Source organism: Copadichromis virginalis, linkage group LG16 (genome assembly GCF_057382275.1).
Source record: "Copadichromis virginalis isolate Kocher_CV1m ecotype Utaka linkage group LG16, C_Virginalis_male_GT1.1, whole genome shotgun sequence".
NCBI lineage: Eukaryota > Metazoa > Chordata > Actinopteri > Cichliformes > Cichlidae > Copadichromis > Copadichromis virginalis.
The window spans coordinates 40390607-40414440 of NC_140633.1; the positions used below are offsets into that span (position 1 = coordinate 40390607).

General features: G+C 43.1%; 4 protein-coding genes across 6 annotated transcripts; 1 reads left to right on the forward strand and 3 right to left on the reverse strand.

Annotated features, from left to right (window-relative positions):
• Positions 1–18: 18 nt before the first annotated feature.
• On the reverse strand, positions 19–1229 carry LOC146691389 (granzyme B-like). Its single transcript, XM_085434799.1, has 4 exons — positions 1154–1229; positions 874–1018; positions 388–535; positions 19–291 (listed from the first exon to the last, which is right to left on the reverse strand). The coding sequence occupies exons 1-4, from the start codon at positions 1197–1199 to the stop codon at positions 19–21; spliced, it is 612 nt and encodes a 203-aa protein (XP_085290925.1). The 5' UTR covers positions 1200–1229.
• A 5361-nt stretch (positions 1230–6590) lies between these two features.
• On the reverse strand, positions 6591–8573 carry LOC146691390 (granzyme B-like). The gene is made up of 5 exons (XM_085435429.1): positions 8153–8573; positions 7873–8017; positions 7551–7698; positions 7124–7378; positions 6591–7027 (listed from the first exon to the last, which is right to left on the reverse strand). Exons 1-5 carry the CDS (start codon positions 8196–8198, stop codon positions 6875–6877), a joined length of 747 nt encoding a protein of 248 aa, XP_085291555.1. The 5' UTR covers positions 8199–8573; the 3' UTR covers positions 6591–6874.
• A 3678-nt stretch (positions 8574–12251) lies between these two features.
• Positions 12252–16764, reverse strand: LOC146691391 (T-lymphocyte activation antigen CD80-like). Of its 3 annotated transcripts, none has more exons than XM_085434801.1 (5): positions 16300–16763; positions 15725–16102; positions 14477–14770; positions 12791–12879; positions 12252–12625 (listed from the first exon to the last, which is right to left on the reverse strand). In XM_085434801.1, exons 1-4 carry the CDS (start codon positions 16349–16351, stop codon positions 12797–12799), a joined length of 807 nt encoding a protein of 268 aa, XP_085290927.1. In that variant the 5' UTR covers positions 16352–16763; the 3' UTR covers positions 12252–12625; positions 12791–12796. The 3 variants fall into 3 exon arrangements, with proteins under 3 accessions (XP_085290927.1, XP_085290926.1, XP_085290928.1); XM_085434800.1 differs by having other exon boundaries at positions 12791–12882; XM_085434802.1 differs by lacking the exon at positions 12252–12625 and having other exon boundaries at positions 12815–13096; positions 16300–16764.
• Positions 16765–19460: 2696 nt separating this feature from the next.
• LOC146691392 (ICOS ligand-like) lies at positions 19461–23815 on the forward strand. The gene is made up of 4 exons (XM_085434805.1): positions 19461–19833; positions 21253–21630; positions 22222–22518; positions 23106–23815. Exons 1-4 carry the CDS (start codon positions 19806–19808, stop codon positions 23186–23188), a joined length of 786 nt encoding a protein of 261 aa, XP_085290931.1. The 5' UTR covers positions 19461–19805; the 3' UTR covers positions 23189–23815.
• The last annotated feature ends 19 nt before the right edge of the window (positions 23816–23834 follow it).

Below are 23834 nucleotides of genomic sequence, written 5' to 3' on the forward strand. Positions count from 1 at the left end.
GCTGCTGGGCTGCTTTTGTTATTTCGTTACCTGGCAAACACCTCCGTCCCGTCTGGTAAACTTGGTGCATATCATGTGACCAGAGTTAAAGTGTTTTTGCCAAATGTGTTTGCACTCAGTGCTGAACTGCATCTTCTCTGTGGCTTCTTTAAGGACATTTGAACGAGATCCATTAGCTCTGGTTAGTCCCCAGCCGGCCACAGCACATTTAATGTTGGCGGGTGTTTCCCCGTTCTTCTTAGGCAGTCCTATGGTCCTCACGTACTTATTCAGCGTGGCGTTCTTCTTCAACTGTCAAAGAGAATCAGTGAAAGTTGCTCCTGCATCAGTTCAACACATGAACCCAGTGCACAGGGAATCAGGTCACTTTAAACTTTTTCACTTTACCTTCAGTAACATGATGTCATTGTTTAAGTTCCCAGTGAACCCTGGATGAGCGAAATACTCGTCCACTTCGATGCGTTGCTGAGTTCTCTCTTTCTTGGTGATGTCGTGTGCTCCGAGCACCACGGTGCAAGAACCCCAGGTCTCATTTCTGAACAAGAAACACAAAGTTCAAAGAAGCGTCTGCAGTCGCACTGATACTACGGATGGTGTGAATCATAATATCGACACAAATGAAGGTCCATGCAGTCTTCTCAGTGTGTTGCAGCGCTCCACCGTTAGAAAAATGACTCCCAGGAAAACTGTGGTGGCCCATCACTCCACACAAACACCTTCCACTCATTTATATGTAACTTGATGGTGTGTCCTCAGTATCACAGTTCAGCTGTGATACAGTTTTATCACAGTGACTGCTGATAGAACAGCAGCAGCTAAAATAACATCCTTTTTTAAAAACAGTTATATATATACACCATATAAAAAGCGTACTTGCAGTGAGCTGCAGTCAGAACAAAGTCCCTCTGAATAAGGATCCCTCCACATGAATGTACTCCCCGATACTGGACTGACACCATGTACGGTCTGGAGTGGGGCTTTGCCTCCCTGCCACCGACTATGCCGCTCTCAGCAGCCCCTTACAGGAGAGCAAAGGTCAAATCAAAACAGCGACCACAGAAAATTCTTCATTTTGGCCTTTAAAGAAGTGGGAAACTGTATTTCAGCGCAGGTCTAAAATATCCTGTCATTGAAACTCTGCCAGTCTTCTTACCTGTGAGGGAGATTTGCAGAAAGACGTAAAGGATGCAGCAGATCATGGTGGGACAGACGCTGCAGGCTTGCAGTGACCCCCCCACTCCACACGTCTCCTTTTTATAACACGCCTCCCACAACAGAAACTTTGTGGTCAGAAGTTTCTGCACGGATATCACACCTTTGTCTGCACCGCTGCATGTAACAGGTGGTGGTGCATCACACACCTCCAATCATTTACCAGCAGAACATTATTTCTGTTTTCAGGATGAATTAGAGTCTGGATCATTCATTTATTATTATTATTAATTCATATTTTCAATTATGTATATAAATATATCTAAACACGATTCAATAAAAGGACGAAATGTTACGATGCAGTGCTTCATATACAGAAGGTCTTGAGGGATTGCTGCTATGAGGAAACTTTACCAGCGGGACATCGTTGTGTGCCTCAACTTCACAGGCTGTTTCGGTCTTTTATCACAAGCTGTTCTGCCATTTTTTAGTTTCTCTTTACCTTCCTTGGTTGGGTTTAGAGATTAGGAATCTAGTCTGGATTGTCATATTAAAATTTTAGGACACATCGTCAGTAGTGGACGTTGGATTCCTCGGGTGTTTTGGCCATTATCACTAGACACTCACCCAAGGAGGCCCTGTCACTGGTTTATGTTATAATGTTATTTCTCTTCTTCTTTCTGCTGTTTAGTTTTCTACAGTTTATTTTATCAATTCACCACAAAAGTTCTACTTATCTCTTTCATATTTAAAGAGCCTCACTTCTTCAAAGGGATAGAAAAGGTGATAGCAAGAAGTAAGACAAAAGAGACAAGATAGGAGCGAGGAGAGCCGGAAGGGGGGCGCCTGATCTGGCATCCCACACCTCCCGCCGGATCCTGCTGTACGCTCTGCCTCCCCTCTGCCTCCCAGAAAAAGGGAGGAGCAGAGGGGAGAAGAGTGAAAATTCTAGTGTTGGGCTTTCTATGATTCTGAAGCCCCCTGTTGAGGCAGGCCCACCACGGGTTGATCAATCCTGGGCGTGTCTCGCGGTTAGCTGACTGCCTTAGCTGCACGAGTGATGTCAGCCCTTTTTAACAAAAGACAAATGCTGATGGATACTGACGCTCCTCTTGGTTGGTGAAAGGTTGAGCAATGATGGATTTTCTTTTGCTCTCAACTTTCTCGGCTACACACCTGAGGACCTGGTTGTGTCTCCATGTGGATCTGACCTGAGTACGGCTGGTCCTACAACCATCCAACATGTGCTTGAGTGGCTGGTGTCCCGATTCTTTCTTGATGTGCTGAGAAAGAACAACCAAAACTCAGAGCAGGTCCAGTCAACAACAATGATTTATTAAGCACATGCATGGGGGGATGTACACAAGACCACCTTCTGTGTCGATCTCCATAGAGGAAGCACACAGGCTCCACTATTTTAAGGGCTGAAGGGCTAAACCTGCCCTGTCTGCATAAGCAAAGTTTATTATCCTGCAACAGTGACAGTTAAGTTCAACCCCTTCTAAGGCACTCATGTTTGCACTTCACTTACAGTCTCAATGCTCTTTCACCCCCAATCTGTTTCCTCTTATTCTCTTTTAGCAGAGTAAAAATAGGCAACGTTCTCTGCAGGTCTGCACAGTTTCAGTCTGGCTAAGCATTGCAATAACCTCTGATACAGTTTATCACGGAAAAACAAAATCCACAGCCAATAAGCACTAGAGAATGTGTTTTCTTACATCTTACTCTGACTGTCACTGGGCAGGCGTGTGCACTGTTACAAGCAAAACACTTCTGGTAATACCCTATAATCCTGCACATTTCATTAGCAGCTGGATTAATATGGCCTTTGCTAAAATATTACTTCATGATATATTCTCCACCTTCGAAGAAAGTCACAATACAGCTGACGCCGCTACTCCCCTGCCAGCTCGGCCGATCTCACCTCCAACAACGGCATCATGGGTGCGGGGCCTTCCAGTCCCGCGTCCATGGCCCTTGCTATCACCCTCTCGGTCAGCCGTCTGATACAGGGAAGGCAGCAACAGCTGCACGTGACCAGGATAACTATAAAGACTGTACACAGGGGGCAGGATGGGTCCTTTCCAAACCACAGCTGCAGATTTATTGGGGAAGGCAGCACATCGTATGTCGCTTGGATGAAACGTAGTCTATTAGACCCATTCCCCAGATTTCACTCCATGAGAGTTTCCTCTTTCCCACACTCTCCCAGTTCATCCAGCGACTCTGCTTGGCCAGCGCTACGGCTCTGGCATGTCTGACTGTTTCCTCCTGCCGACGCACCTCCTCCACCACCATTTTTCAACCTTCGGTTACAGATGCCTGTTGCCACCGAGGTGTTACTGCTCCAAGACCAAATCCTCCTCTGCCCTGCTGGACGTGACCCACCACGTCACGACGGTGAAGAGCAGATTTGGCCTGTAGCACAGATGTGGCCGGGGTCTCGGGAGGCCGTAAGTGACATCTCAAGCCTCACTTTTGCACATTTAATGTCCTCCACCAGACTAGTGATAGGCAATGACAGTATAGAGTCCAACACTGCTGAGGCATTTGGGAAGGCCGAGCCACGTGCTCGCGTAGGAGCTCACCAGCCTCTCCAGTCGATTGGCATGACTGAGTGAGACCTGATACGTCGTCAGTGGCCGCAGTAGTCTGGGAGTGCAGTGTTTTAATCTGGCCGTTAGCCTTGTTCTGCCGTGGTTGTTCAAGTTGCCAGGTATCATATATTCATATTTTCAATTATATATAAACACAATATATTTTATACTGTCTGTGGTTTTATGAGACCCTGAACATTGGTCCTGAGGGTTTGTCTCATCGGCTGCCTGTTGACTGCATGTGCTTTAAAGTAAGCCGTCTGGGTTGGTGGTAAATAACCGAATGGAAAGTGTGTGTCAAGGCCAAATTAACCACAGTGCACACAAAGGTGATCACACCTCTCACTGTGAACCTTACACACATTTGTGCCACTCTATTCTCTCCGGAGCTCGCTTGTTGTTTCTAAAGAAAAATGTCAGTGATGTGAGATGGACATGAATATACAGAACATAATGAGCAGGAGATCTATCGATCTATCTATCTATCTATCTATCTATCTATCTATCTATCTATCTATCTATCTATCTATCTATCTATCTATCTATCTATCTATCTATCTATCTATCTATCTATCTATCTATCTATCTATCTATCTATCTATCTATCTATCTATGTGTGTGTTTAATATATATACATAATAGTCATTTCTTCAGTAAACTATATTGTTTTCAATAATTTAGCTTTAAATTACTTGAAAATTATATATTTCCACAGAAAAGCCATAAAATTGTGACGAGTATTTGTGGTTTCCGTGGAATTGGAGGCGTTTTCTGCAAACAGTTATTAGTTTGATTCTAAGGAAAAGTTCAGTGATGTGTGGGTGGACATGCATGCTCCAGGAACATGACACCCACAGACAGACAGAGCCTTTACCCATCAGTGGGAGGAAGATGATGAGCACTTTCAGCAGCAACACTGCTCCTCTTCCTCTGGGCGGTGTCAGTGTGGCGCCATCCACAGGTCAAACCTCAATACTGCACCTGATCCAAATGCACAAGTTTTGCTGGGGTCAGTGTCACTGCTGGTACCTGGACCCTACAGAGGGTGGTCCGACTGCTCCAAGATGTCACATCAACACGTGCCATTCCTAGGTTTACGGCGTCTCTCAGCACAATCTCAGGATCAAGGAGGAGGTTCCAGAGCCCAGCAAAACGACCTGCAGCAGACGACTGGTGTGAATGTCTCCGAACAATCAGAAACAGACTTTGTGGTCACAAATTTTGAAGCCATCCTGATAATCTTATCCCACCAACGATGTGGTGATCCAACTTTTTTCAGTGTATTTAAAAAGATCCTCTGGAAAAGATTAGAATTCTTGTAAATGAGTTCAATACACAAAAGCACATGAACAGCAGAAACATACATTTACAGATAAATAATAGCAGAAAAGCAAAGTGAAGCGAGCCCCAGTCAATTGTCAGTTTTGCACTTTGTTCTGATTAAATCTCCATCCCTGGTGTTACATAACCTTCTGGCACATCCATCACTCTCCGAGCTGTTCCCAACATCAATCATTTATTTGGGTCTTTTTTGACAGTTTTAAGACCAGAACTCTGGAAAACGATCAAACATACAGCAAAGAGAAAACAATTCCTCTCCCTGACAGCTTTGTCGGGTTCGCTGTCAGGGGTGGGCTACTATACCCGTTAAAGAAGGGTTTTTCACAGTTTTGGCAACTGCAGATGGGAAACAAGTGTCCCAGGTGCACTCTCAGGCAAAGTGTGTTTACTTTATGGGGTAGAGATGGATGCTTCACCACCTGCTGGCAGCAGAGAGGCTCCCAGCTGCAGCCCAGCCCATACTTGTGAATAATATTTGATCTAAAGATGTGGATCTTGGGATTTTAAACATGCAGGTTAAAAGCTTATCAGTGTGGTTCCATTTATATAAACACTCCAGTGCAGATGTACAGAGAGAGGATACGAGTATATATGATTACATAGTGTATATGTGAGTATATGTCTGGTGCACACAGGTATATATGTCATAAACATCCACAACAACTTCCTGAGGGCCCGGCGTCCTCTAATAGGCCCTTTGTCTGTCTCCTGTCTCCATGATTCTGGATTTAGTGTTGGAAAACCTGAAGACAGTCCTCCCTGGAATCACAGTGTCCCTCAGTTTGTTAGTCCACCTTCTTCCATCCATCCCTCGTCATCACATCTTTGTTTTTGGTTAGGGTTTGTGTTTTTAAAAATCTATTTTCCATTTTGTTTGTGTCACAGTTTTGTTTTCATTCAGTTTAGTGTCGGTGTGTCCCGGCCTGGAAGGCCTTACCTTCTTTCATTTATCCAACCACACTGTTAGTTTCTCATGTGTGTGTTATTGTCTGCTTGCTTTCACATGTTTCCCAGTTTTGAATTGTTCCGTATCCGAGGTGTGATCCCAGGTTCTCCTGTTCTTTTCCTCTGACCTTGTTCAGCACTGACAAACTCAAAGGCTTTAACACGTTTAATGGTCGGCTGGTAAAAACTACCCGAAAAAGAAAAATCTGCAAAATCTGAACAAAACTGAAAATGTGGATGAAAAATGTATAAAGAAGAAAATAAAATTTAAAAAACAACATGTTAAAAATCAATTAATTTAAGAACAAAAAAGAAAAATATGAACACTTTTAATGGTTCTTTGATATTCTGTGCGAAGATCAATGATGCCATTGATTCAGCCCCACAGGGCCCACCCCACAGGGCCCACCCCACAGGGCTCAGCCAGCCTCAGAACCAAGCCCGGCCGTGCACACACACACATAAACGACACAAAGACGCACATGCACGCTCGCCCATCTGAAGTGTGGTGAGCAGAGCAAAGGGAAAAAGAGTCGTGACAAGAGTCTCTGAAATGTTGAACTTATTTTATTTTAAAAAACAATTTAAAAAAGAGATTCTGGGAGGCCAAAAATGTTTCAAGCTTTATTATTTAGTCGTTAACAAGAGAACCGAGTTTAATTCACCTCAGTTCAGCTGTGACAAAACTACAGTTAAAGCAAATGATTGGTTTGTTTTACCAACACAACATTGGTTTAGTTTCACTTCTCTCGGTCATTCAGGACACTTCTTCTTTTTTATTCAAACATACAGACGTTTCACATTAACCATGTTGAAACTAATGCCTGAAAAAAAATCCTTTATTTTTTCATTGTTTCCTTGATCCAGGGGATGAAGAAACGGACTTTAGTGAACACGTGGGGGTAGCTGAGATCAGTGCAGTCCTCTGGTGAGGTGTAAGCTGTTACACCTTGAAGCTTATTCTTGCAGATGAGTGGTCCACCAGAGTCTCCCTACAAAACAGGCAACAGAAAAACTTCCCTCAGTCAGTAGCAGTTATTATTCATCACTAAACGTTCAGTAGTTAGTCTGCTTCACATGTGACATACCCGGCAGATGCCTCCACTCTTTTTGGTAAAGTTGGTGCAAATCATGTGATCAGAATTAAAATATTGTTGCCAAATGTTTTCACAGTTAGACGTGGCCTCTATGTTCTCTGTGGCTTCCTTTAACACATTTGAGGGACAGTCATGAGCTGTAGTCCATCCCCAGCCTGCCACAGCACATTTCATGTTAGCTGATGTTTTTCCTTCAGGCAGGCCGATGGTCTTCACGTTCTTACTGAGTTTGGCTTTCTTTTTCAACTGTGGACACAGTGTGTTTGAGAGAGCAGTTACTTCCTGATTTTAGGTTAAAATAATATCTCCTACCTCACTGCATAATGCAGCGTGACAGATATACTGCCAACAGTGCTTCACAGTGAGGTTAGCCCAAATATTCATTTTATTATGAAGCTTTAAACACTCTTAGTTTTACCTTCAGTAACATGATGTCATATTCGTATTGTCCAGTGAACCCTGGATGAGCGAAATACTCGTCCACTTCGATGCGTTGCTGAGTTCTCTCTTTCTTGGTGATGTCGTGTGCTCCGAGCACCACGGTGCAAGAACCCCAGGTCTCATTTCTGAACAAGAAACACAAAGTTCAAAGAAGCGTCTGCAGTCGCACTGATACTACGGATGGTGTGAATCATAATATCGACACAAATGAAGGTCCATGCAGTCTTCTCAGTGTGTTGCAGCGCTCCAACACCGTTAGACAAAAACAGTTATATATATACACCATATAAAAAGCGTACTTGCAGTGAGCTGCAGTCAGAACAAAGTCCCTCTGAATAAGGATCCCTCCACATGAATGTACTCCCCGATACTGGACTGACACCATGTACGGTCTGGAGTGGGGCTTTGCCTCCCTGCCACCGACTATGCCGCTCTCAGCAGCCCCTTACAGGAGAGCAAAGGTCAAATCAAAACAGCGACCACAGAAAATTCTTCATTTTGGCCTTTAAAGAAGTGGGAAACTGTATTTCAGCGCAGGTCTAAAATATCCTGTCATTGAAACTCTGCCAGTCTTCTTACCTGTGAGGGAGATTTGCAGAAAGACGTAAAGGATGCAGCAGATCATGGTGGGACAGACGCTGCAGGCTTGCAGTGACCCCCCCACTCCACACGTCTCTTTTTATAACACGCCTCCCACAACAGAAACTTTGTGGTCAGAAGTTTCTGCATGGATATCACACCTTTGTCTGCACCGCTGCATGTAACAGGTGGTGGTGCATCACACACCTCCAATCATTTACCAGCAGAACATTATTTCTGTTTTCAGGATGATACAAAGAGCCTGGAAGAAACTGCTGTTGTGATTTGTTACTATGTAAATATGACTGAACTGAATGAAATGCTACCTGATGCCCCCTGACACACACATTTTCTACTCTTGTGCTACTTGGGTGGTGCTAAATAACTGGATGGAAATGTGTATGTAGGTCATGTTAACCACAGTGCACACAAAGGTGATCACACCTCTCACCATGAGCCTTACACACTCCAAAGCTTGCTCAAATAAAATGTTACAGTTCTGAGAAGCTAGTGTATACTTTAAAGTTTTTAAATGAAACAACTTACTGAAGAATTTTACTGAGCTTGGTGACCTAAGAGGTGATTGCTTGATGTCTTTGCAGGTCTATTTCCTATTTTCTTTCCAGGCTTGTTTAACATGTAAGTGATCAATCATTTGACCTCATGTTTGTGCAGCTTTGGCTGCATTTTAACTTTTTCTCCTCGGTGCAACGAGGACCAAGATGAGCGCTGTCAGAGCTACAAACCAGGTGAGCTCCAAAGGAAAAGTAATAGTGATCAGCAAACCTGATTGGTCAGGATATATTCAAACTGGAGTGTTTTTTTCTAATGTTTGCTCGACGTTAGTGAGTGAGACTGGGCGGTTGCTGGTAGAGGTGTGAGGTGTGTCTGCATGTTGAGTTTATGGTGTTTCTGATGTCTTTGTGTTGTAATGGTTTAGTTTTTTGTACGTAGTTTTTAGTTTAGTTGTGTTTTTTCCTTCTAAGTTACTCCCAGCCCAGGTTTCCTGTCCTGTGTCGCATCCTTGCGTCTCGTCTCTCTTTCCTGTTTACACTGCCCCTCCTCGTGTATTGTGCTGTCATATATGATCCCTTCCACCCTCCCTATTCACCTTTATGTCCTTATATTGTCTCAGTTTTCCTCTGTCCTCACTCAGGCGTCGTGTTTGTGCTTCCCTGTGTTCTGTGTGTTCCTATTATGATGTTTTGTGAAGCTTTTATTGAAAAATGGTTCATTACTCAAAGCTTTCCAACACAGTCCTCTCTGCTGACCTCTGCTGGACAAAAATATGAAGAGCAGTTTGAATCTACAGCTTATAATGAGCTGCTTTGTCATGATTGGCTGCTCTGCAGAGCTTCTGGCTGATGTGACGCTTTGATCTGTTGTTTTGGGTGAAAGCATGACGTTCTGTCTGTTTTGATATAAATAATCTAGATCCGTGCAGAAACTTCTGACCACCTCGTTTAAACATGTCCCGTGGTCTGGTCTCCTTTTGCGTTTGACTTCTTGATGTTTTTTATTAATAAAAATAAAAAACATACTATATATAACAATTAGGGGTGCAATGATATTCGTATCGATATTGAACCGTTCGATACAGTGCTTTCGGTTCGGTACGCATATGTATGGAACAATACAAAATTTTTAATCTATTTTATCAACTTTCCTTCTGACGATGCTGTCTGTGTTGAGCGCTCAGTGGATCTGCGCTCGACTACTCCGCCTAGGCTGCACTGTCGAGCGCAGATTCACTGAGCGCAGGGCAAGCTAGCAAGACAGAAGCTAATCTTGTTGCAACATGGCAAACTGAACCTCCCCCACCCTCATTCAGATCTGGTCTTTGGAATTATTTTGGTCTTCATGTGACGTATGACCCTGAAGGTAAGCGCGTCATGGACTAAAGTAAAACAGTATGTTGGATGTGCCATGCAATGCTCAATTACATGGGTGGGAGCTAGTATGTTAGCACAGTTAGCTCGTTAACGTGTTGGCCGTCTAGCCCCAGGCACGGGGCGATCCGCGGTAGCTCGTTAACGGAGATTTGCCGTGTTGTGGCGTTAACGTCATTTCAGATTAACGCTGACAGCACTAGTGGGAACACAACGAATATGACTGCACATTTACTCCGACATCATCCTAGTGCAAAGACAAGTGGAAGCAGACAAAAACAACAAGCAGCATGCTACAAACTTTAGCCGAGTCATTTAGACAGCCGTTAGCACAGGATTCTCCTTATGGGGACCTGATATGTTTAATATGCTGCTGAGAATATAGCCCAGAAGAAGCGTATAGTAGAGCTTTTATTTTGAAAGAGCCATTTCTCTGTAATAAACTCTCTTTTCCAAAGATGAGTGATTCCTCCATCAGATAGATTTATTTATTTATTACTTTGTTGTTTCAGCAACATTAAATTTGAAAACTACTTTTGAGTTAAAATATATATTTATAATTTTAATAAATGACAAATTAAAAAGGCATGAACATTTTTTTGTATCGAAAAAATATTGAACCGTGACACCAAAGTACCGAACCATGAATTTTGTGTATCGTTGCACCCCTAATAACAATGTACACCACGATCTTACAACAGGCTGTGAGTAATGCTTGTGCTGTGAGGTCCCTGCTTTCATCTGATTATGAAATAAACAGGTATGTTTATATGTGCTGTAACTTCTATAACTGTAACTATATGTACTGTGTATTTGTTATGTACATGTTAGAGCTGGGAGCAGAAGCAGATAAACTGGTTTTTATTTACACTGGACCTATACGCACATACATACTATATATACATATGGGGATGTGTACATGTATATACTATATATACACCTGCACTGGAGTGTTTATAATGGAACCTGCATGCTTAAAATCACAAGACCCAAACATTTAGGTCAAATATGATCCACAATTATATTAATGAAGTTTGTGACTGTTAGGTTGAAATTGTTAAATGTTGTCATTGTGTTACTTAAATGTGTAAGTCTTGGTTCAAACTGTAGGATCAAAGACATTCCTTTGTTTCTGACCCCTCCCCAGCCTGTTGAACGTGGGGGAGGCTGCAGTGTTTTATTACAGGCACATCCTATGTGAGGGTTCTGTTTTCTTGTTTAGCAAACTTCCTGCCTTTATGACCCTTTTGGTGAGCAGGTCACACAAACACACCCCAAACACACACACACACACTCACATGCATATGAATACACACACACACACACACACACACACACACACACACACACACACACACACACACACACACCTAGTGCCTGACACCATAGGGTTTTTTTACAATGGGTGTTTGTGTAAACTGTGTGAGGGGAAGCAGATTCTTTGGACTCGTTTGACACCAGGGCAGAGGACTGCTGCTGTCCGGCTCCCTTTGCTATAGCAAGTAAAACCGATCGATTGCTGTTCGTCTTGCTTCGTTAACAGGAAGAAGTTTCTAAACCAGCGAAGCCTGTGGAAGCACAGACCCAACAGTGACACTTGTTGTATGAGCATGTGTGATCAGTACTGTCTGAAATGTAGTGATTAGGATCAATAAGTAACCTTTGATTGTGTTATGGACAACAGTGACAAGTCCAAACACGGGGCTAAATAAACTTGGCCCTGCTGAGATGCTCCTGGGAGCCTCTCTGCCCAGAGTTGCGGTAAACTCTTCCTTAACAGATATAGTAAGTCCGCCTGGCAGCAAAGCCAGCAAAGTTGTCAGGAGGATTAATTGTTTGGTTGGTTCGCTGTGCTTGCTTGTGTCTCTCGCTGTATTATACAGTTTTTTCACGTAACGCTGTAACCTGTGTTTAACACGGGCCTGGTGGTCGACACAGGAAGTCATGTTTCCAGAATATTTGTCCCTCATGCTGCACACATTTCATCTGATTTAGGTTAATAATACACACAGATGTGTGTGTGTGATTATATCAGATTATATTTGAGATATAAAAAATTTAAAGTTCAAACTGTTTGAAATGAGCTCAGCAGCTGCAGCAGGAATATTTTTTTTTTAGCATTTTTCAGTAGAACCCGTCTTTACTTTTGTGTTTTATTTAAAAAGACACATTAAGACGAACACTTCACCACAACATGTAGATGTGCCAGATTCACACACACAGCCTCATTTTCATCTAAATAACTCTTTGATTTATTTTAAATAACACTTCTAAAGACATAACAGCACGTGGACATAACATTCAGTTAAACAGGCGCCCAGCATGACGTTTGATGGTCCAGTAACTGCTGTGTTTCACACTGTGGTGGGTTTAATACTCCAGCCTGAGCAGATATAGCTTCAAGTTTTGTTTTAAGCACCAGCTTAGTGCCACCCAGCAGGACCCATGAAACCCAGATTCAGAGTGTGCGCACCGTCAATATCACGCACAGATAAGGTGCAACATACAACACGCTGAAGTGTCTCCATGGCACACGGTTTCACCCCTCCACCACCGAAACGCTGCATCGCTCTACCTCGGGTGGCTGAAACACACAGATGATTGCAGCTGTAAGCACATCAGCTGTTTCCTTCATGTTCATGTTACACATGCATCATGGGAAAACCACACATCTGTGTGTGTGTCTGCGTTTAACATGCTCGACCTCTTTCACATGTTAGATAGTAAAAAGTAAATAGTTCATGCTCACCTTTGCTCACTGCACAGCTGTTAGAAGAACCACAGCAGCTGCTATCAGATATACAGTTAGGGCTGCAGGTGAGCGCCTCGCTGCTGCACCTGCTGAACACCGAGACACCAACAGTCAGCCTCATACCAGAGCATCCTAGGGCAAGTTTCTGAGTTCCCCCGACGATCAGCCAGAGTTACAGGGCTGAGTAAATGTCTCTGAGTCAGAGGGATGCTCAGTGTACGGTGAACTCTGACTCAGGTTGAACTTTGACTTTGAAACTTCTTCTGCAGAAACATGTTTCATGGTTGTGTCGCCTACGTCAGTCTGAAATAAGACATGAATGATCGATACAGATACAAAAAGAACATAATCAAATGGCAAAAGCGACACTGGTCCTGCACATTATGGACAATGCTGGGCATCCTCTGCACACGGCCATTAACAATCAGAAGAGTCTGTTCAGTGACAGGTTGCTTCTCCCAAAGACAAGAACTAACAGACTTAAAAACTCCTTTGTCCCACACGCCATCAGACTGTTTAACTCCTCTCTGGAGGGGAGAGGGAGGGGAAACAGGAGGACAAAGGAGGGGGGAACAACTAAGCTGTAGTGCCTCTTCACCTCACTGTGCAATACCTTTTGTGCAATACTTTTTGTAAATAGTCAATAGTTAATTCTATTTTTTTATACTTTTTCAACATGTTCAAAATAAAGATTCAATCAATCAATCAAACAGTGCAATAGACCTCAGTACTGGAAATGTGCAATTCACTTGTATTTTTATTTTTTATTCCTATTTATTCTATTTATCCCCTTCGTATATTTTATTTATATTGTCTCTGTATTTATATATATGTGTGTGTAATATTCTGTAACTCTGTAACTTCTGTCGGTGCTGTGCTTTTTTGGAAATCGAATTTCCCAGAGGAACCCACCCGAGGGATTAATAAAGTTCTATCTAATCTAATCTAATCTAATCAAAGCTTGACTGACTACTGAGGGACTCGTTTATGGTTCTGTAATTGAAATTTGAGTGTTTTAGCTGTTTTTAGTTCTGTAAGAATGGAACACGGAGCAGGTTATGTAGGGAGGCCTGCAGGGACACAGGACGACCTGCATGCATGATAAACCAGCACAGATGTTTCTCTGCAGACGTCTGAGGATTTATTTTCCTCTCAGCTGAACAGCAGCTCGAGAGCTCTGAACCTTCCACGATTACTCAGCGTGTTCAGGTCTGACTGCCTGACGGCTGACAGCTGCACATCGCTGTAGTCTTTGCACCCTGTGATTGTCAGTTTGCTGTGAATGAGCTCCTCATGTCCTGTTTGCACAAACTAAAATAGTGATGGTCTGAGGTTACTCAGCATATTTCCTGTCAGCTCTCATAATTCGTACACTCGTCAGCGCTAGAATAATAACCATAAATTATTATAAATATAAATCAGTAGTAGTAATAACAGTAATAAGATGATGATACGCTCAGAGAAACTTTTTTATCTTCAGGCATTTTTGGTTCCATCACCTGAGATTCACATCTTAAAAATATGTCTCACATATATTTTAAAAACACTTCATTATAAGTGACGTATATCCACTAACCGACTCTTTGACTGTCAGTTGGTGTCACTTTCATCATTATTAGAGCGCTCCCCTTCGCGCTGTTGTAGTTTACCTTCCCTCGGCTGACTGGACGATGTGGAGCGTACCTGTGTTGAAGTAGTGGGTGACCTTGACAGTCCTGTTCAGGGTGGGGTTGTGGCTGAGACAGCTCACGGCCTCGTGACGACCTGCAGGGATGTGCAGGATGCTGCGGGAGCTGTACAGGTGATCGTGGACGTTCTGCTTCGTTTCAGTGTTGACGTTCCTGGACTCCACTGCCTGATGGGAGCTGTTATGGAGGAGGACCCACTGTATGTCAGGGGCAGGAAATCCTCCTTGCAGACTGCACACTGCAGACATAGCCTCTGTATTAACGTCCAGCCTGGGCTCCTGGTACGGCACTGAGGAGAGAGGAGAACAAAGGTCACCTTCACTTTTTTGATTTTTGTAGTGGGCGTTAAACAGGAAAAGGAAAAGCGTTCCAGTATCTGTGCACTAAATATGAAGCTACATCCAGTTAGCATGCATGCTGGAAACAGCTGTCCTGGGTTTGCTAACAACATGAGCGTGCTAGCCATGACAGCATGTTAGCTAAGCTGAGCTAAGCTAATTTGTGTTATTTTTGTTTGTTTTTGTATTTTGCAGTAATTTGTTTGTAATATGTTGGATTACAGAGCAAACAAAAAGGGTTTTTCCTATTTTAAGACATTTTTTTAATCTCATATTGGGAAATGCTTTTGTTATATCAGGTAAAATAATTATTATAATAAAATTTAATGCAAATATGTCAACAACTTTTGATCCTCTGAGAATAGGACAGTGTGTAAAACCAGAATATCAATGATGTGGACTCTCAACACCTCATCAGCCTTTCATGGCTGAGGGGGTATAAACATTAAATAAATCTATTAGTGTTGTTACTGTATTATTGTTGAGTCTTTACCTTACGATATAAAGGCCTTGTTGTTGTGATTTGGTTCTGTATAAATAAAATAAAATTGAATCATTGACAGCAAAACCTCAAAAAGGAAATTCCACATTCTGCATAAATCATAATAACTACAGATTTTCTCTAAATGTAATCTGTGCTGACTGTAGCTGCCTATGTTTGACCTCTGATGATGTCATCTGTTGCTAGGCAGCTCTGTGAATTAAAAGTTATTCAGCATGCTCAGGTCTGCAGTTCGTGCAGCCCAGTGTTTGCTGCAGCATGAGCTCAACATGGCCATCGTTGAAAAGCTAAACTGGTGAAATATAATCTGTGCTGATGATGTCACGTGTTACTAGCCAGCCCGGTGTGTGCCGGTCTAACTTGCCTTTCCTATTTTTGTGAGGAAAACAGAAACCTTTCTCACCAGCTACATGCAAAGTCATTTCACAGATTTGTGTGTGTTCCAGGTGGTATCGCGTCGTCCCGCTGTCGTCCAGCACTGCTGCAAATGATGAGTACGTTCTTCCATTATCGTCAAGAGTCAGGTTTTTGAGTACGATGGTGATATTGCCTCTGACTATGTCCTGAGGGAAGTCTGTGACTCTGTGTTGATAGAGCTCGTTTACATGCTCCGCCACCTTTCTTCCGTTATTATAGGAGTACAAAACCACATTTCTATCATCTTGCCAATAAAATCGGAGACTCTTCCAGTCCGTGATAGCTCTATCCTGTATGCTACATTCGAGGACTGCCGAGTGAGAGATGGTGGTGTTAACATCACGCACGAGAGTCGCATCGCCCGCTGAGATTAAAAAGAAGACAGAAAACTGTTAAAGATGAATGATTCCTCAAAAGCTGCGACACTCCAACACCAAACACTCACATCTGTAGACTAAGTTTAGCTCCAGATAGGCCAAAAGCTAAAGACGCTAGTTAGCTTTGGTGTATTACCACCAACACACACACACACACACACACATTTAAACTGGAGTAACTTACCAACCACGAAACTGGAAAATAATCCAAATACAGAAATCACTTTGGGGAGCATTTTATCAGAGACCAGCGAGCAAAATGGATGTTAGTGAACACCAACACGACAAACGAGGCTAAACTCATGTGCAGATCAAGAAATACTTTCTGTTCTGACTCCGGTATTTCCCCGTGGCATCAGCGCTGACTCATAGTTTCAAAATAAATCACAACAAAGCTCTGATGATACACATTTAAAGCCCTACAGACACCAACTAATATCTGCACTATCTGTACCCTGTGACCACGTGCAGCTCATGTGCTTTAGCTGTTTTGCAGAGGAAGTGGGACATGCAAAATAGCTGCTGAATAGGAAATGACGTCTGTTTGGAGGACATGGAGACTGTCTGAGCCCTTCCTACCCATCAAAGGGTCATCGAGTACCAGATTCAGAGAGTACTTTCTGCTCTGCACTTTAAACAGCTTCCGCTCTGCTGAGGACGTTTAGCTGACTTCGTTGATTTTAAAAAACACCTGCTGCTAGTTACAGATGTGAAATCAGTTTGATACAATAGGAAAGCAGGACCATGACTCACAGATGTTTGCAGGTCCAATGAGGATACCTGATTCTGTTCACCTGGACGTAGCGTTTTGGGGGAGAAACGTTTCGTCACTCATCCAGGTGACTTCTTCAGTCTCAGCTGACTGCAGGTTTCCCCAGTCTTATAAACAGTGGATGTTGATCAATGTTCATGAGAATTTGCATAATTAAAATTAAGGAACAGACCTCCCAGCCCATTGTTCCTTCAGTGGGCTGGTTTCAGTCATTATGCAAATGTCCTGGTTATAAGATTGGAAACCTGCAGTCAGCTGAGACTGAAGAAGTCACCTGGATGAGTGACGAAACGTTTCTCCCCCAAAACGCCACGCCTCCGCCACACCAGGTTACCACCCTTTGGTGGTCCTCCTCGGGTCCTTGTACTCTGGGGCCTCTGGATGTCTGGAGTTTTGATCTCCTCCATACCTGCTTCATGCCCTGGAGGACGGGGCTGTGGCCCCCCCACACCCTCTAGCAGACCATGACCTTTTGAATACAAGCGCGCTGATCCACACCTGTGTGCACACAGGTGTTCACTGTTCATAGACATAAACTACACCTCTATTGGCCTCACTGGAGGGGAGAGGGAGGAGAAACAGGGGGACAAGGGAGGGCAGGAACAACTGAGTTGTAGGTGCTTTTCTACACTGTGCAATATTTGTTTTTTGTTTTGTCTTTTTTCTTATATTTGACTGTGCAATAATCACTGTGCAATATACTCACTCAAATGAGCAATCCTATTTATCCATATTGTATATTCTGTATCTATATATGTGTATATATGGTGTATTTGTATTTATGCTTATATCCTTACTCTCATTCCCCTTAATGTATCTGTAACATGCAACTTCTTTCGGTGCTTTGCTACTGGAAACTGAATTTCCCGGAGGAACCCACCCGAGGGATTAATAAAGTTTCATCTAATCTAATCTAATCTAATCTAATCTAATCTAATCTAATCTAATCTAATCTATTTCCAAGCACATTGTGCGCTGTCGGTCCTGCTTGCTACACAACAACATTCAATATTTAGTATTTACTGCTGTTTACACTTAGCTAGATTAACCTGATGGTGTTGTGTTTAGTATGTTGCTCTGTTGTTTTTGCTTGTTTTCTCTTCTTTCTCTCTCAACAGGTGATCCAGGAGATTTTTTTCTCTTCTTTCTCTTTTTAAGTGCCCTTTCTCACTGTCCCTCTTCCTTTCTGTTTTTCTTTTCCTTCATCTTTCTTTCTCCCTTTCCTATCCCTCAGTCATGTCTGTCCCATATGTAGCAAGTGAAAATAAAATAAAATAAATAATAAAAGGTGAACCAAATAGACCAATATGGCAGGGCTGGGATGGTCCATTTGGTAAAGTAAATCCGCTGGGCATCTTTCTTTGCCTTTAGACAAAAATTCTGATGCAAAAGAGCCAAACGGGACAGGCAGAAAAAAACTCCATTTACTTCAGAAATGATGAGATCTCCTTCTTGGTGGCTTTGGGCCATATTTATAGTCCCCCCCCCCCATCTTTAGCCAGCTCTGCCAGGTTGAGGTAAACCCTCAGCCTCTCTGCGGTCTATTGCTTGGGCTGCGTTCCACGTCCATCCTGTACGGACCTGTACGCTGGCATTTCGAATGCCTCGGTCTGCTGACGTGGTGGCTTCAGGACTAATGTCATGGTGATGTCACACAGCTTCAGCGGCTATATGATATGAGATAAACTGGTAACACCAAACCTTAACTTTCCCTGGCAAGAAGCACAGATCGATCACACCAGCAGCTCCTCCAGCCTTCTCCTTGGACTCAGCTCTCCTCCATGATTTTCTCAGGTGACGTTGTTCCTTTACCAGCTGTAGGTGTTCTCTTTCTCACCATCTTCTATTTCATTTCAAACTTGGGATCATTAGCACTGGCTGTGATAACTCCTCACAGCCACTGGTACTGGATGCTGCCACACACCTTCACTCACTCTGTGTTAACAGACCTCTGTGCACTGAATCACTTCCACAGCATGTCTTTGTCCTGTATTCCATCTCTCACCCTGAGGTGGACCCTACAATAACACACATTTATTATATTAATATAGCACAAGGTTCAGTTAGCTTTGCAAAAAAATAGCTGGTAGAAACATCCTTCAAAGAGCTACAAGTTACTTTCTTACTCTGAGTACATTTCATAGCCTGTACCTTTACTTTAAATCTATATTTTTACCAGAGTATTTGTACTTATGACTGAAACTAAGCTGACCGTTCAGAGTGTGAGAGGTTAAAGCAGCTCTGCCACATTTGTACCATCAGATCGAGACTTTGTGCTGTTCGGCTTCTTGAATTCGTCAGTTCACATTTGAACTTTCACACAGTCATAAACCACATTCCTGGTTTTCTTTGCTTTTTTATGTGTTACATGAAACATTGCAGAACAAATATCCACAGTTTCAGGTTCATTTCCTGTCTGATCAGATAGTGGCAACAAAGAAGGAGGTCTGACGGCGATCTGTCGAAACATGTGGCACTCAGACTTCTGCTTTTTGGTTTTTACTCCTCTGGGAAAAAAAGGTTTCACAGAGAGTTTCATCCAAGATAAAATGATTTATTCGGATCCTGTAGCTGCCAAGTGTCACACAGACGATCTCTGATGGGAAAAAGAAATCTGTGAGTCGCAGTAAACTGCACTCGGACAGTAACGTGAACATAACCATCGATAACATGTGACCAGAAGCCACAGCGAGAGTCAGAGTGGCGTCTGAAAGAGGAAACGGCACCACAGTCTGCAATCTGCTATCAGAGCTGCTATCACTGTTTATGAGAACATTACTGGAGCTTGTAGTTGGAGTGACTTACAGCCAAATGGTGCTTTATCAGGATGCGGTGCCCGAGTATCCACTGATGGACTGAACATCCTGCAGACACTGATCGAGTCTCACCAAAGCTTTTTGTTCTCCCTGCGGGGCGCGATGGAGTTTCTGCTCCTGATCTTTCTCTGTAAGTGAGATCGTCGCTTTTCTCATTTTGGTTTGTGCCAGTGTATTTTAATAAACCTTTGAAAGTTATTATTATTTTCCAAATAACAGCTGCAAAGAGCGTGGAAGAGAAAGAATATAAGTCATCATTGTTTAAAATGGCCTTTTTTAAATTAACATTTTGGGTTATAGTTCGTTATCTATAATTCAGTGTAGTAGCTGTAACTGACGGACTATAATCTTAAGTAATGGTTGTAAACCCAGGCAAAACAATCATAAACAGATTTAATCAGAAACCCTGCAGTGAAATCAGACAGCAGGTATGTAACAGGTAACAGGTTACGCCTCACTGAAACAGTGAGTCAGGCTATTCACAAACACCTGACGTGTGATACAAACTCACACACAACAACACTCAAACACCAAAATAAGGGACTTTAGTTAAAAGACAGAGAAATGAGGTTTCAGACTAAACAAAATAACTATATTAAATAAATGTCCGTGTCAGTTCCTTTGCAAACACATAATAATCACAATCACTTAAGGAAAGACTGTCTCAGTATCTCAGACAGCAGAATACTCTCACACTGTTTTACTGCAACCACAAAGCAAAGGATGAGAAGCGACAGCGACCAAACTCCCACAGAGGAAGTCAACATCTGGGCTGGTCTGTGCTCACCCAGGAAAAAACCTCCCCTGGCCCTGTAGTCCAGGGAGCACACTCAGTCCATTCACTCAATGACGCTTTTAAACTCATTTCAACTTTTCATGACTTACAACATCAGCACACGTTACCATAGTAACACACAGCTACAGGTGGTACCTGTGCTAACACTGCTAGCCACTAACATGCTGTTATTAGTAATACAATAATACACTGACAGAAACAGTTTGAAACAAATGCATTTGAAATAATTAATCTCAAAGTATTCATCACCTTCAAACCGAGCTCTGAATTCACCAACAGGAACGTATTCTTCAGTACTCTTACAGTTCTCACCTGCTCGTTTGCTGTACATCTGTTGGGTTTCTCTCCACATCTCACGTAGTTGCTCTCTGCGAGGTCAACTTCACACCCCGCCCCACAATTCCCTGGTTGGTGCAAAATTGAACAACAACCAATACCAGTGAACAAACTTCAGACTGACAGTCTGCTGCTCAGCCAGGATGGCAGCAGACTGCACGTCAGCGAACATTTTAGACTGTTCTCTCATTCTTTCAGTCACTTGTGGTCTGGGCGACATTTCAATAAACAGGAAAAGACTGGAAAAGCTTAAATGTACAAAGTCAGTTTCCATCATGTTAGCAGTGAACATTAAAGGCCTTTTCGACTCTGCTTGAGCCTCATGGGGTCAGGTGAACTTTGACCTGTGCCTGTTTTTGATGAATGCGCTGAATTTGCTCGTTTGGAATGAATGAATCGTTTTGTCTTTCGTCACAGTTCTCCTTGCACCTCTGCTGCTGCCAGCCTGGTGCCAAACCATCAATGGAAGCATTGGAGAGACGCTCCTTTGGCCGTGCATGCACAAACTTACTAAGAGGTTTGTCCGTGAGCAAACTTACATCTACTGGCAGGGGATGGACGGCAGCAGCAACCCCACTGTGGCCCACGTCTATGTGAAGGGAGAAGAAGACTTTCTTTATCAAAGCTCATCCTTTCAGAACAGGACTGCAATCTTCCTTTCTCAATTAGAGGATGGAAATTTCTCTCTCCTGATTAGAAACCTGATGCTGGACCACGATGGGACCTTCATTGAAGTTGTTTTTATTTCAGATGACTCAAAGGAGAATATCTGTCAGAAGACCCTGCATGTAGCAGGTCTGTATACTTCTCTCTGCAAAACAAAAGCTGATTAACATTCCTGTTTTCCTCCTCAGCACAACCAGCTAAAGTAAAATCTTAGATACTCTTGTTCAGGTTTGGACCTCTGTAGAAAAATCTGTGTGAGTTTCTAAAAATAACAACATGAAAAAATAATAAGTTAGAGCTAAAAACTAAAGTGTAATCTGATCTCTAGACTCACTGATATCCTTCTTCCTCACCATCAATTTGGACTCACACAGGTGTAAAATTCCAGGTGGAGGCAGGTGGGGTGAACAGTGCACGCTGCATCATGTTACATTATGTTGAAATCATAAATTGACCCACAAATAATCGAAAAGGTACAAAATTGACCAGAAATGAAGAGAATGACATGTCTTATACTCTGTTTCCTGTGAAAGGACCAGACCGGGTTTGGATGCTTGGATGTTTTTGTGAACTACAGACGTCTGTGGGACCTCAGCCTGTGACGACCCACAGAAGCCGTTAACTCCTGTGGGTCATCACAGGCTGATAAATTAATCACATGCTCAAACACATTTGTACAGTCCAAAACATCCTGCTAAACTGCTTGTGACTTGTTTCCAGCGGTCTTCCAGGAACCAAACATTGAGCTAAGCCAGGCCTCAGCAACCTGCAGCACGGCGGGGGGCTATCCTGAACCTGAGGTGACGTGGCTCTCCACAGACGACCAGGGGAATGAAACCATCCTGGAGCCACTGGAAGTAAAGACTGATAATAACACCAGGAATGGAACATTCAGCGTCTTCAGCAAAGCCAACATCAGCGGATTAAAAACTGTAACGTGCAGAATTTGTAATCCCACCTCGGGCGAATGTCAGACAACAACTAAAGACGTCTCACCTGCCGGGACTTTTATTACAGGTACTTAAAAGCCAGTAATATCTCACTGTTAAAGTCACAAGGACCACGAAACACCAGCTCAGGTCACAGAGTGTAACTGCCAAACTTTATTTATTCTTATTGTACATTTTTATTAGATATAATAAACTTTACATTCATGTTAGATCTGATCTAATACCAGCTTGTGTAATGATGGAACCAGGGGTGTCCAACTCCAGGCCTCGAGGGCCGGTGTCCTGCAGGTTTTAGACGTGTCCAACGCAGCTGATTCAAATGGCTAAATGACCTCCTCAACATGTCGAGAAGTTCTCCAGAGGCCTGGTGAAGAACTACTCATGTGATTGAGGTGTGTCGACCCAGGGTGAGATCTAAAACCTGCAGGACACCGGCCCTCGAGGCCTGGAGTTGGACACCTCTGATGTAGACTCACTAACAATAACACCGATGTTCTCCTGTAGGGCATCAGGATAATCTGATCAAATGTTTCTAGAAGGCTCAGTCATCTTTGTTTCTTCTGCTGTGTCCTCGGAGCAGAACAAGCCTCTGCACACCGACAGACGTGATCAGTAAAACTAACACCACGCTCTTTTTATTGTGTTTTTTTAAAGGTGGCATCGCTGTCATCGTCATCATTACCGTCATCGTGGGGATTATCAGCATCGCTCTTTGTGTGTTCTGTCAATGTGAGTGATGATTGATATAAATGCTTCTGTGCTGAGTCAGTATTGTCTGAGTTACAGCCGAGTACAAAGACAGAAAACAGGAGTCACATCTGCAGGTTTCACTACGTTCTTAAAAAGCTTTTAGCTTTTAGCTTTTAGCTTCTGTGTTTTAGGTGAACGTTTGCAGTCTGTCCGTACTCTGCTGCTCAGATCACTCAGATCATCCTGTCTGCAGCGCTGACGGTGTAACAGTCACCCAAGAGCAAGGCACCAGGAATCAGAGGCAGTATTTTAACCCTTTAACATCCACCAGGGTAGTGGTGCTTCATCTAGGGTGGGGGTTATTCAGCTTCCACCTCTTTTTACTGAACCTTTGCCTGTGTGCAGCAGGTTTCACAGAAAAACGTCTGATGTCCAGAATGGACGAGGCTTTAGTTGAAAAGTAAGATCCTCTAGTTTCTACAAGTCACATGTGGTTAAAACTAAACCCGGCTGTCGACAGCTTAGCTGTGACCTGCTGAGAGGTGGACTGGAGTTGTTTCCTTGGATTAGACAGAGGGGCAAGTCCAGGAAAGAGTCTGAGAGTTCATACATGAAGAACCTAAATGCTAATACACAAGCAGCCATTTCAACAAGTTTGCAGGTCCTGAAAAGAAAAATACGCTTTTTCAAGTT

Bases quoted from the DNA above. Each gene is read 5' to 3' on its own strand.
- LOC146691389 (XM_085434799.1), bottom strand. From the start codon at position 1,199: ATGATCTGCTGCATCCTTTACGTCTTTCTGCAAATCTCCCTCACAG. The intron at 536-873 runs GTACGCTTTTTA...TTTCTTGTTCAG, and splicing joins CTGACTGCAGCTCACTGCAA to AAATGAGACCTGGGGTTCTT. The intron at 292-387 runs GTAAAGTGAAAA...TCTCTTTGACAG, and splicing joins ATGACATCATGTTACTGAAG to TTGAAGAAGAACGCCACGCT.
- LOC146691390 (XM_085435429.1), bottom strand. From the start codon at position 8,198: ATGATCTGCTGCATCCTTTACGTCTTTCTGCAAATCTCCCTCACAG. The intron at 7,699-7,872 runs GTACGCTTTTTA...TTTCTTGTTCAG, and splicing joins CTGACTGCAGCTCACTGCAA to AAATGAGACCTGGGGTTCTT. The intron at 7,379-7,550 runs GTAAAACTAAGA...CTGTGTCCACAG, and splicing joins ATGACATCATGTTACTGAAG to TTGAAAAAGAAAGCCAAACT.
- LOC146691391 (XM_085434800.1), bottom strand. From the start codon at position 16,351: ATGCTCCCCAAAGTGATTTCTGTATTTGGATTATTTTCCAGTTTCGTG. The intron at 16,103-16,299 runs GTAAGTTACTCC...TTTTAATCTCAG, and splicing joins ATTTTCCAGTTTCGTGGTTG to CGGGCGATGCGACTCTCGTG. The intron at 12,883-14,476 runs GTACGCTCCACA...CTCGGTGTTCAG, and splicing joins CACCCACTACTTCAACACAG to CAGGTGCAGCAGCGAGGCGC.
- LOC146691392 (XM_085434805.1), top strand. From the start codon at position 19,806: ATGGAGTTTCTGCTCCTGATCTTTCTCT. The intron at 19,834-21,252 runs GTAAGTGAGATC...CTTTCGTCACAG, and splicing joins TCTGCTCCTGATCTTTCTCT to TTCTCCTTGCACCTCTGCTG. The intron at 21,631-22,221 runs GTCTGTATACTT...ACTTGTTTCCAG, and splicing joins GAAGACCCTGCATGTAGCAG to CGGTCTTCCAGGAACCAAAC.